At 45.5% G+C, this 12,035-nt stretch overlaps 1 protein-coding gene across 7 annotated transcripts in view; it reads left to right on the top strand.

Annotated features, from left to right (window-relative positions):
• Positions 1–12,035, top strand: part of DOCK4 (dedicator of cytokinesis 4) — a 352,254-nt gene that overhangs the window by 275,438 nt on the left and 64,781 nt on the right. For all 7 annotated transcript variants that reach the window (XM_039862789.1, XM_039862785.1, XM_039862784.1 and 4 more), the window contains one exon: positions 6,718–6,812. In XM_039862789.1, the coding sequence (XP_039718723.1) occupies positions 6,718–6,812 (95 nt within the window). The remainder of the gene's footprint in view (positions 1–6,717; positions 6,813–12,035) is intronic.

Here is a 12,035-nt window from a genome sequence, read left to right as displayed (position 1 = left end):
ATACGCCTCTCAGAGGTGGCTTGATACTAACTCACTTAATTCTCATAAACCCCAGGAGGGTAGGTACTTTTATTGTTCTGTTACACGTGTCAGTTATTTGAGCACGTTGGCTAGGTATCAGAGATATCAAGACTAATAAAACAGTCGCTGTTAATGCCTAACGTTAGCAGGGGCATCTAGGTCATTACGAATGAATGATCCGTGGTGATCACGGCTAACAACGCCAGACCGCCTCCCCACCCCCACCCCACGGCCGTCCGCCTGACTCCTTGCCCCGGCTCATTTCCCTGCCCCTACCCCATGGACATTGATCCCACGTAGTCGCCAGGGCTAGGAATTCTGTCAGCGTCTGAGCTCTTTGCTCAAGCGGCTAAACTCTGCCTTTTCCTGAACTTTAATAAACTTTCCCAAATCAAAATCTTTGCTATCAAATTGCATGACATTTCATTTGTCAGCTAGTTAAGAGTAATAAGGTGGTCTAAGATCCATTAGTGGAGGAAGAGTTATTTGGGGTTTTGTTGTTCTTGTTGTAGCTATGTTTAGGTTAGAAATGGAGTAAATAAGGGAACTATCAGTAAGGAAGAGTACAACTTGATAGAGTGATATAAATATATAAATAGAAAATTATAGCATATTGGGATTAGACACTAAAAGTCTCACATAACCCTACTGGTTTAAAATCATAAATCAAGCTCTCTAATCTCCAGTAGCTTCTGTTAACCCGGAGGGGTGTGTCCTCATGGACTATTTTCTATGCTCTATACACATTTTTAATAGAATCATACTATTCGTATAGATTGCACTTTTTTTGGCACAATAATATATTATGGCTATTATGTAGCCCAGTACGTCATTCATGCTCCTGAGTGTCATCTGATGCTCTATAATTTCATCATTCCCCTTCTGATGGGCTTTCAGATGCTTCTGATTTTTGCCATAGAAAGGATATTGCCATGAACCTTTATCCTCATACATAGATCTCTGTGGACTCATGCCCTCGTTGCTGTAGAGTGAGTTCCCAAAAGCAGAGCTGTTGCATCATGGGATATACACGTTTTAACTCTTCATCGATAACTGACAAATCGTGTATTGAGATTTCTGACTCGATGTTTCTGTTGTTCTTGATTCCTAGTGTCACTGCTTTTTTTCTATCAATTCAGAGAGAGATTTGGCCTAGCATTTCCCAGCGGTTCTCTAAATCAAAATGAACTTTGAAAGTCTGTAGTTCTCAAGTACCCGCTAAGAACAGAGGTGTTTTAACTCCATTCTTGCTGGGAGAAGCTGGCCGTCTCCAGGGTGACTGTTGGAGTGGCTTCCTAATGGCTTGGAACAATATGCCATGTGTTCTCCTTGGTCCTCAGGCCCTTAAGTGTGAGTCACATTGTCAGCAGAAAGGTGTGGGGGGCCAGGACCTGGGGGCAGCTACTCTGCATTGTTGAATTCTTTCCTTCTCTGGAACAGGTCATTATTTTAGAAGCAAACAAAAGCAAAAACTAAGAAGTGACTAGGGTTTTTTCTCCTTCCCGTAGTCAGTAATGTTTTATTATACACCCACCTGCCCCTGGGGGCGAAAGTTTTGTCCACATCCCTGGCATTTTATGTATGTGGAGAGCAGCGAGCCGCCTCTCCTTTGTGATTGTGACTTTTCTTATAAAAGTGTGGGATCACGCTTTGACGCATGGTAGTCCCTGTGTTCCGGATGCTATGCGCAGCCTGATTACAGCCTTCCATTGTCTCCTGTGGCTGGGCGGGACTTCCACAAATCACATGCGTTCAAGTCTCCGGCCAGCTTCAAGGTCTGGGGACTTAACGTTACCTACGAACAAAGTCTAGTCTTCCATCTTCATGTCTTCTACCCTTTTCCAAAACCCTTTCGCTCCAGCCACTTAAAATGTCTCTGTATTCCTAACAAACTTTATATATATATATATACATATACATATGTATATATATATGTAAAATATATACGTATCTATAATGTATTTAAGTATACAATATATATATTTAAATCTTCTGATTCATTTTTTTTTTTGTCTACTTCCAATGTCTAATTTGTGCCCCTGTTAATTAATTCCTTCCCTGCTTTAAGCTCATGCTATAAAGTCCGGCTCAGGTATCACGTTCTTTATGAAGCCTGGCAGACGACAGTCCCCGCCCGCCCCCACCCAGTGATAGCACAAAACAATGTATCTGATATCGTGATTGTTTCCTTGTATTCTCAATGACTGTGGACACTGTGTCACTGCGTCCTAAGCACAGAGCCTGGAACACTAAACCTTTGTGGGATGAATCAGCCCTCTTAATAAATGTCTGCCTGCTTCATAAGCCATTTTTTTTCCATACGATTGTTTCGACTTATAGTCTTTATTACAGAAAAATAGTCCTAGAGCTCTCAAAGCTTGAAAACTATTTAGGAGTTATTTTTGCGTAATACACTTAAACATTCATTTTTTAAGGATATGAATTTCAGTGTGATAATGATTTACACCCTTTAATTGAATTTAAACCCAGTCTCAAGGGTGTTACACATTTGAAATTGGTGGCGAATTTTTTAAATAACATCTGACTGTCATCTAAGCCATCGGCAAAGGAAACGTGTCCTCAGAGGAAGTGCCCTGTCATGTCATTGCTCTCGACAGGGGACCGTGGCCGGCCTGTCCACCTGCTTCCTCTTCTGGATCTCTTAACTCAGGTTTCAGGGTCTCAGAATTCCTCCCTCCGCGTCTCGCCAGCTCTGTTTCGTGTCCCTGCTTTCCATCTGATATCATGGCATTGTGTAAACACAACACAATCCATCACTGTCAGAAAATCCTTGTAAAACACAAATTTGGTCCTCGCCCATATCTGCATTAACCCCCTCAGCGTCCCCACATCGCACTCAGGATAAATTTTCCAACTGCTTACCATGGAAAATGTATTTATTTATCTTTTCTTTATTATTTATTTTTGATTGGTCTCTACTTATTTATGTCTCATTTATTTGGTTAACTTTGGCCCCTCCTTATTTTCTTTCTGTCTGTCCGTCTGTCTGTCTGTCTATCATCGGTCATCTCTCTACGGATCTCTTTACCTGTCTATCATTTGTCCCCATTTCTTTCAGCTCCATTGCTTGCCACTGCCCGTGTCCGTGCATCCCTCGTTTTCTCTTGCCTCCGAGCCTGCCAGGTTGCTCTTCCTTCTGCGTGGAATACCTGACTCAGACTTGTCCCAGTCCGTAATGCATGCATAAGTCCGTGTGGTCTTTAGATTACCACCTCTCCCACCAAAGGGTGAGCTCCATGGAGGGAGAAATCACATCCGGCTAACTGTGGTGTGGCATGTCACAGGCATGCTGTCGATATTCTCGCATAATAAATTAACGGGTATATCTTACCCCACTCGGTGTCCCCAGCATCTAACACAGTGCTTGGCACATCGTAAAGTACCCAGTACTCACGAATAAACGTGAGTGATCATTTCTAAAATCATAATTATTGCTCCTCTTTCTTTTCTCTTCGAATATGGGATATTACTTTTTGTTTAGAAGGTTTTCACATGAAATTTCTCACTTGACCTTCTTGCCCTGCAGAAAAAGTGTTTCTGTAAAGTAGCAGCTCCCTGTTTCTTTATTTTGAGTCTTTATTTGAATACTAACCAGCAGTGCAGTTAAATTACCATGTTGAGCTATTTGAAGTAAACAAACTACAAAAGAAACTGCCCCCAGGCTGCCAGCTTTAAAATGGTGCCATGTGAAATACTTGTATCTTTGTGCTATCCAAACAGGAATATTATTACAGCAATGTGCTTTTATTTATTTATTTATTTTTTTAGTTACAGAAAGAATTGATTACTTAGTTATTGTTTTCTGTGCAAAATAATTTCACAGAAATTATATTTTTGTAATTATACAAAAGCACATATTTAGTGAAATGACCAGAGCTGAAAGGTACTGAAAGAGGCCAGACGAGGAAGTACCAGTGTATTAGGAGATGGAGAAGGAGACATAGGAGAATCTAGCATTCAGGTCTCAGTGCTTTAAAATATCAGAACTGAGTTTGAAATGAGATCTGTTCCACAGCGTTCGATGAGACATACTTGCTGAACTAAATTAAATGGAAGTACCACAGTGGAACGTGTTTGCATTACCATCTGCTGAAACGTTAACCACCGTTTAGAAAAAAGAAAAATTGTTATGAGTAGATAAATGATCATATTCACTGTCTTTTAATCTTCTATAACTAAAAGAGAACTTGAAGCCCCCGCATTTTCTAAGTTTTGGAAGCTCGGAGCCAAAGAGGTTAAATAAATTGCCAGTCATTGAGCCAGCCACTTGCAGAGCCACAATTAAAATCTAGGTTTTCTGATGTTCAATACAATGTTCTCTTATTTTCATTATAAGGTTTGTACAGATGAATGAAGTTGGTTCTATAAAGGTACATGAAGCTCAAGTGGATACCTTAGAAAACTGCTTGAGAGGCTGGAAAGTGTTCTCAGGGGGAGTACAGAATTATGTTACTACATGGGCACTGGCACCGTGTCACTGGCTGCCATGTCTTTTATTTTGTGAGATAAAAGGGAATAGGAAAACTCCTACACCTGGACTAACTGTACCTTCGTCCCCAGCATTACAAAAGAACCGCCAATGCTAGCCCGTAAGGTGGACGTGTTGCTGTCTGTAGCCAATTCTTTCAGCCATTTTTCAACTGACAGCACACTGCCCCTGCCTCTACACGCACACGCGCACACACACGCCTCTACTGCCTTTTACATGCATGCCACCCGCTACCACAAAGTGCACCCTGCCCCTTCTACGCACACATTACCAGCACACACACACATGCACCCTGCCCCGCCTCTCACACACCCACATTGCGCCACCACCCCAGAACACAACAGCAGCCACATCGCCTTGCAGCACACACACACATACTGCTCCTTCAAGGGACTCCCTCCAGTTTCCAGTTCCATTTGAGGAGCAAAGATGAAACCTCAGTACTGCAGAGTTGATTGAAACCTTTCCTAACTAATCATGGCCTGTGAAAAACAAATGACTCCTGATTTTCATGGTTTTTCTTTAACATCTATCTCAGCAAACACAACAAGATAGGAAACCGAGGAGGGGTATGACTCTGAAAGGTAAATGCTTTTTCAGGGATTACATATCTTCATGCCTGGGAAACCCAAAAGAATCAACTGAAAAATGTTTAGAATAAATTTTAGAAACACATGAAAAAGGGCCTCTCAGCTTTACCTACCCCAGGGGAGGGCCAGAATGTGCGGTGCTTCCCCAAATTATCTGACCCGCAGCAGAATGCCTTTGGGAAGCTGTCTCTGGGGGCTCCGCAGACACAGCAGGGTCTGTCTGGCCTTTGCGAGGTGACCTAGTGGGCATGTCCCCACGTGGTGTGCATACATCGGCGTGTGTGCATCGATGCCAAAGAAGCTGAAATAAGTTCTTGTCAAAATATTTGTGGGCTTGTTCAGAGCCGTGAGAGTATGTTAACATACACGCGCGTGCGCACGCACGCACATACACACGCACACACGCTACCACATGTTTCTTAGTGTTTTAGCTTCGAACTCTATCTTCTGATGATTTGAGTGACAGCCATAATCTTATAGTCTAGCAGTTTACGTGTTTAACATAATGTGTTGGGTTTGATAAATAAAACTCTTGTGTTTCGGGTTGGTTTTTTTTAATTTTTAAAAAATTTTTTATTTTTAAGTAACACCATACTGTTGCCTTCAATCAAATTGTTAGGTATTTTCCTAGCAGCACTTCAGGTTACAAAAAACATGTCAGTGTTCCAAGCTCAATCAAAGCTAGATCGAGCCCATCTTTTCTGAGTAGGACAAGCTGCATTTTCATTCATTACACGTGGCCCCGTTATCTGCTTGATTCCTTTTGGAGTATAATGTGCCTGTAGCGTCCTGGGTCCTATCTCTTACAATGTTCTTAGCAGAGATATCTCCGTATCTGACAATAGCTTCTTGTCAAGAGTGTGTCCAGGTGATCTGGGTAAAGATAACTACTTAGTAAATAGCACTGCCCTCTGGGACGGCATCTCTGAGAAGAAGAACTTGACACTCAACTGTAACTGAAAAATAAATTTAAAAAAAACCAGAATGCTTTCACACCCTCATAGCTTCTGAGCACTTGTCACTGGGCCCAGCTTAACACACATTCTTACTTGCATTTGTTCTGCCTTGCACACTCGGATCCGATGGACCCGCATGCATTCCGTCAGTACTGCACCTTCAGGATACCCTCTAAGAAACATGGGTTTTTGCTTAAGATGCTTTTCAGTGAGCATAACTTTCTAAATTCTGACACCACGTAAAAGAAAGCAGAACTGGCCCAGGACTCTATGGAGTTCTCTTGAGCTGACAAGTCCGGATGTTTAGGACACGGTAATAGAAGAGGATAAATTTGCCTGCTTTCCGCTTTATTTCTAAAGCCTAAGTTTTTAGAGCTCGTGTAAAGAAATGAAAAGTCATGTTCACTGTGCGTGAGAAGGAGAAAGGACCGAACACACGTGGGAAGGGTGGCACGCCGAGCGGGTGCCGAGAACGAGAAGGGCGCTGATCCCCTCTGGGTCAAAGGCTTGAACAATGTCCCCTTTCTTCTCTGTCGTTGCTTGAGGAATGGTGGCCGCAGCGTGTGTGGGGTGTGTGCGCGCGCATGTGCCGCCAGGCATCGCTAACTCAGTAAAACGGTCTGTTTCCTCCTCCTCCAAGGATTTCCTGCTGCAGATATTTACCGTGTTCCGAATACTGATACGCCCGGAGACGTTCCCGAAGGACTGGACCGTCATGCGCCTGGTGGCCAACAAGTAAGACACGTGCGGCTCGCCGTCGGGGGCAGAGCCCGGGACAGTGCGGCCTTTCCAGATCGGTCGCAAGTTCGAAAGCTCCCAGTCCCGGCTTCTTTTTCTTTGCCTCTGAATTAACTTCTCTCGCTCTTTTTAAAAACTGTATCGCTGTTTGTTTTGAATAAGCGCTATATTTACATGGCTCGGAAATCGAACGGTGTAACGGAGGACTCATTGCGAGGTCCCGCTCCCGCCTACCCCGCTCGTCCCACACGCCAGCCTGTAGTAACCACTTCGGTCACTTTCTCGCTTGTTCCAGTGTCCCCCGTACGCAGAGCCTCGCTGGGAGCGGAGCATAAACACTGTCCTACACATCGCTCTTTCCCTTCAAAACACTGGCGGTCCTTCCTCGCCGACGCATAGAAAGCCCCTCATGCTTTTCTGTCTGCCTTTTTCCTTTTCCAGCTGTGTAATATTCCGTTGAATGGATGTACCGCAGTCGCTTCTGATATGATCGCTGGGAGTAACATCCGACCCCTGAGTTAGAAATGTGAAGATCCAAGTGCCTTTTTTGTATCTAAGTGACATGGCCAGTAGACAGTTGAAAAGTGTGCGCCTGGGAAAGTGTAGGATGTTGTGCTTTGGGAAGTAACGATGGAGAGTTATGAAGTAGAATCTCTGGAACTCGCTATAATTAGCTCGTGTGAAGCATATCCTACGACAACCTAAACGGTCTGAGGTCCACATGGAAGGAACAGGAGCAAGGAAAGGATCGGGGGCCGTCAGCGCGGCCGGACAGTGGGTGTCCTCGATCCATCCGCCTCCTGCTTCCCGTCTCTGTCGTCTCAGGGTACAGAATGAAGGCGAAGTTCTTGGGGAAACTGGCCTGATCTTTACTTCCAAATTGTAATTTACCCTGTTTCGTGAACGTTCTTCCCTTCAAGCCCACATTTGCCTGTTTCTCCTCTCCCTTCTTCTCTAATCCCCAACACCCTCAAGCTCACGGTGAAGGTTGGACTCTCCAGGTGTCTCTCCATAGGCCAGAGACACCCCATGTCCCCCACCCCCGTCCAGGTGTGATGTTGGTAAGAGCCTCAGGAATATAGGATTTGATTTTGACTTTGTATGTCTAATGTGGCTTGTGCTGCAGTATACATTTATAGCCGTGGAGATGTTATGTGTTAAAAACTTTGGGAGGCAACAAATAGTATAATATGGCATGTTATATTTTACATAAGTACAGAAGCAGCTTTTCCATTTTGAAGACTAATTGAGATTCCTGAAATAGTTCTCTTTGGAGTTTAGCATATTTAGTTGGATATCAATGAATAGAATGAAACATCTCTTCAGCGGGATGTCCGGATGCTACAGATTTACGTGGGAGCCGTCGGTCACATATCTGGCCTTGTCATCAAAGATCAAACACTCTGGGGACCCGGAGAGGGTGATGAGGTGATCCACGGAGGCTGATGCCATGCACCTGTTCACGCTCTCACTGTCGGTACACAGCACCATCATTTGATCATTCTGTCCGCCCTCTGTGCAGAGGGATATTTTGACTTGAGTTAGAAATTTCAATGGCAGAAATTCAAACTGAAAGTAAATCTGACATTTTGTTCTTTCCGTACGTACACAGGCTCCGCTTGAGCTTTCTGAAAACCATGGCAACCATGTGGCTTTTTGATACTAAATGCCATTTCTCTCCGCCCCACCTAAAAAGCTCTACTCCAGTTATGAAGACTTCATGGTCACACGAGTGGGTAATAGACCTTGAAGTATAGATTCTGCTTTTGAGTAAACACATTATGTTCGAGATTTTCATCTACGGCGTTAACCAAATAGGAATATGATTTTATCGGAGGTGAGCTCTCGGTAATAGAGCGACACAGAAGGTTGCTCCCAAAGCAAACCCAAGCGAAAGGCCGTTGGGCTTTGCCGAATGCCGCAGTCTCATTCCTTTGCCAACCTGGCCTGTGCCGATGGGAATCTGGCCCCGCTGGCTGTGGCTGGCAGCAGCCAGTCCAGCCTCATTCACAGACAGGACTCCAGGGCCTGGCGAGGCACCCGCCAAGCTGGAGCAGACCGCCTGCTCCATGCCGTTCCGCATCCCCTCCTCCCCTCTCTCCTTATTTAACGACCCCGGCCATATCCCATTCACATTATGATGACATGTGACACTTTCCTTGCTTTATAAATGCAGTCTAGTCCAGAAATAAGCCATCAACTGCCTGCGCTCTAGCTGTAAAAAATATTAACTTCTATAATATCGGTAGAAAAATAAATTTCTGAAGTACGTTAAAGATATGTTGTCGCTTAAAGAAAGAGGAAGTCCCTACTTTGCTGGACTGTGTAGAAGCAGATGCAGGACGAGGGCCACGTCTCTGGTCACCGCCCTCCCTTCCATGCCACGAACTTCCCTGGGCAGTGTTGATCAGGGCCCCTCAAAGCCATTGTGATGCAGACTCCCACTTTTACTGCCCACCTGTGCTGAGTACACATCGAATTGATTGTAAGGTGCTGCAAAGTCACTGTCACCCTACCGTTGGACCCAACTGAATGGCTCACCCTCAAAAGATACGTCGTTTTACGTGTTAGTCTCTTCTTCCTGCGTTTTCAAGTTTAATGCCCTTAGCTTTCACCCATAAACCATGCTGTTCCAGATCCTGTAACTTCCATGCTTTATGTGAGGTCCAGACAAGGGTCGAGACCAGACACCGGTGATTAGTGTGGTCTTTTGTTATTGCCACCCGATGTCTCATAGTGTGTAACAGTGTTTCCAGAAGTTTCACAGGGACAAACAGCATGGCTTGTCTTGCTTGCTTGCAAAGCTGTATCGCGCCCAGGCAAGTTCTTGGCAGATGTTTTGGATGAGGCCAAGTGCTCAATCTGAGAAAGGAGGAACATAGGAAGATGAAAGCAAAGTACCGAAAATAACAGGTCGCTTTCGGGCGAGCTTCTCTCCAGCCCTTCCTATACACGTTGCAAGATACAGTGCAAAAATACAGTCTCATTTTCAAGGAGATGCATCTTATAAAAGATCTGCTTACTGCAGAAGGTCAAAACACTTCGGCCCTATAGTTAAATTTCCAGCCCTTATTTTGTTTATCTTGGGTGCATGTCGACTTCAAACATACATGTTCTTTTGTGTCCCCCCGCCCCCAAACACTGAATTATTTAGCTATTTAACCAATTTAGCTTTCAAATGAGCTCTATATAGCAAATAAGTGATTCATAGGATCAGAGGATCTTAGAGGAGATTATCCATTCCCTCATTGACCCATTTATTCAGCAACTATTTCCCGGTGCCTAATGTATAAAGTAAATGCCGTAAAGAGAAGGGACACAGTTCTGTGAGATGTTCCTGAAAGGAATTCGCTCTGGACTGGATAGGACGGGTCTTGATGAGAGAGTGAAACTTGAGCTGGCGGTTAAAGCAGCAGTTAACAGGCCGACAGCAAAGGAAGACAGTTCTCATGAGCCAGAACAGCATTAAACAGGCCCAGTGGTCTCTGTGAATATGGCACGTTCAAGGCCCTGGAAGACCGCTCGTGTGGCTGAAACGTGGGGAGGGAAGCATCCAGTAAAGATGGGGCTCGGGGAGGAGACAGGGCCCCGGCATTCAGGGTAGAGACACGAAAGGGAAGCCAGGAGGGACCAGTCAGGAGCTTACACAGTGATCGAAGGAAGAGGTGATGATCGCTTGAACAGGTGCATGGCATGAACGCAGCGAGAAGACCCGTGCTGAAGTCAGGGCAAGACTTGCAGATGACTGGTTGTGGGTGGGGGAGGAAAAAGCGTTGAAGTCGGCCTTTGGAACTTTGGCCTCAACTAAAGGACACGTGGCGGTGCCAGTTACTTAGGGGCAAAATACTGAGAGAAGAGCCACTTTGGGGGTGGGAGAGGCGAAGTCCCCTCTGTGGAACGCGAGTACGCCATGCTGTCGGGTCTCCACGAGGAGGTGTGGGAGGGGACGCCCGACATGCTCGTCCGCGGCTTGGGGCAGAGGTCAGGGTTGCAGAGGGAGGTTTGAGGGTCCCCAGCACGTGGATGGCGTTGGAGGCCCTGGAACCGAATGAGAGCGCCTGGATGGACGTGCAGATTGCGACGACGAAGGCACTGAGGGCTGAGCCCGGATCACGCCCACGTTTTGGTGCTGGGGACGCGGAGAAGTGTCAGGGACAGGAGACTCAAAAGGAGCAGCCCGGGGTGTGGGACGGGAGCCGGCGGAGTGTATGGGTCCTGTGAAGAAAGCATTCGTGAGGGGAGGAGTATCAGGAGCCGCTGGGAGCTCGGGGAAGGGGAAGCCTGACAGTTGGCCCTGGGACTGGGCGTAGAGACTGGTGACCGTGACGAGTGCAGTTTCGATAGAATGGGAGAAGGAGAGAAAGCCTCATTAGGGTGAATTTAAGAACAGATAGGAATGGAGAAATTGAAAACAGTGATTATAGGCAGCTTTTCAGAAGAGTTTTGCTATAACTCAGAGTAGAGAAATGGGGCTTGAATAGATTCTCACGTTGGTGTCGTTTATTAAAAAGACAGACCTAGGAGATGAGGCTTCTATAGGGGGAGACAGCGTAGCCTAAAGGTACTGCCTAAATCCCAGAATGCGTGGCAACGGGAAGCCTGGAAGCCACGACCTTGATACTCTCGTACGTGCACATTGGATCATGCTGTGCCCGTAGGTTACGGTCGTCAGAAGTAATCCTTGTGCCTGCATCTAGGTGGCAGATACCTGTAATTTGACTATTTATAGCAACGGAGTATGAATCTTTCTTGGCTCTTGAATCGAGGCACTGAGATTTGAAGCGGAGTCATGAGAGGAAGAATAAAACCACCGAGGCCATGTGCTTTCGGATGAATCGGAGCAAGTGAAGAAACATCCCTGAACACCACGGGGGTCCACTCCAGTGAAGGGGCAGTCGTGTGCAAGTGCCTGTCACTGCTTCGGGGACCTGCGTGCCAGGAAGCTGACTCAGTGCAGAGTCACCGTGACGAGCTCCAGGAGCTGCCTCTGTGACCGGGGCTGAACATCCTGAGCATAAATGAAAAGCGATTGAAGTAGAGTCGTTTTAAGAAGCCTTATTTTTAGAGGTCTTACCCCTCATCATATCAGACATATTAAATAGACCCACATGCCACACTAGATAGATTTTGCTAAAGAAAACAGTCAAGAGCAGTTTTTACGTTTTGCTTTTTAAAAGATTGGCCCATGAATACATCAGTTCATTCCAAACAGCTGTGATT

Source organism: Pteropus medius, unplaced genomic scaffold, assembly GCF_902729225.1.
Source record: "Pteropus medius unplaced genomic scaffold, Ma_sr-lr_union100, whole genome shotgun sequence".
In the NCBI taxonomy this organism is placed as follows: Eukaryota; Metazoa; Chordata; class Mammalia; order Chiroptera; family Pteropodidae; genus Pteropus; species Pteropus medius.
The sequence above is the reverse complement of the archived record's forward strand: the minus strand, read 5'-3'. Positions and strand labels throughout refer to the sequence as shown.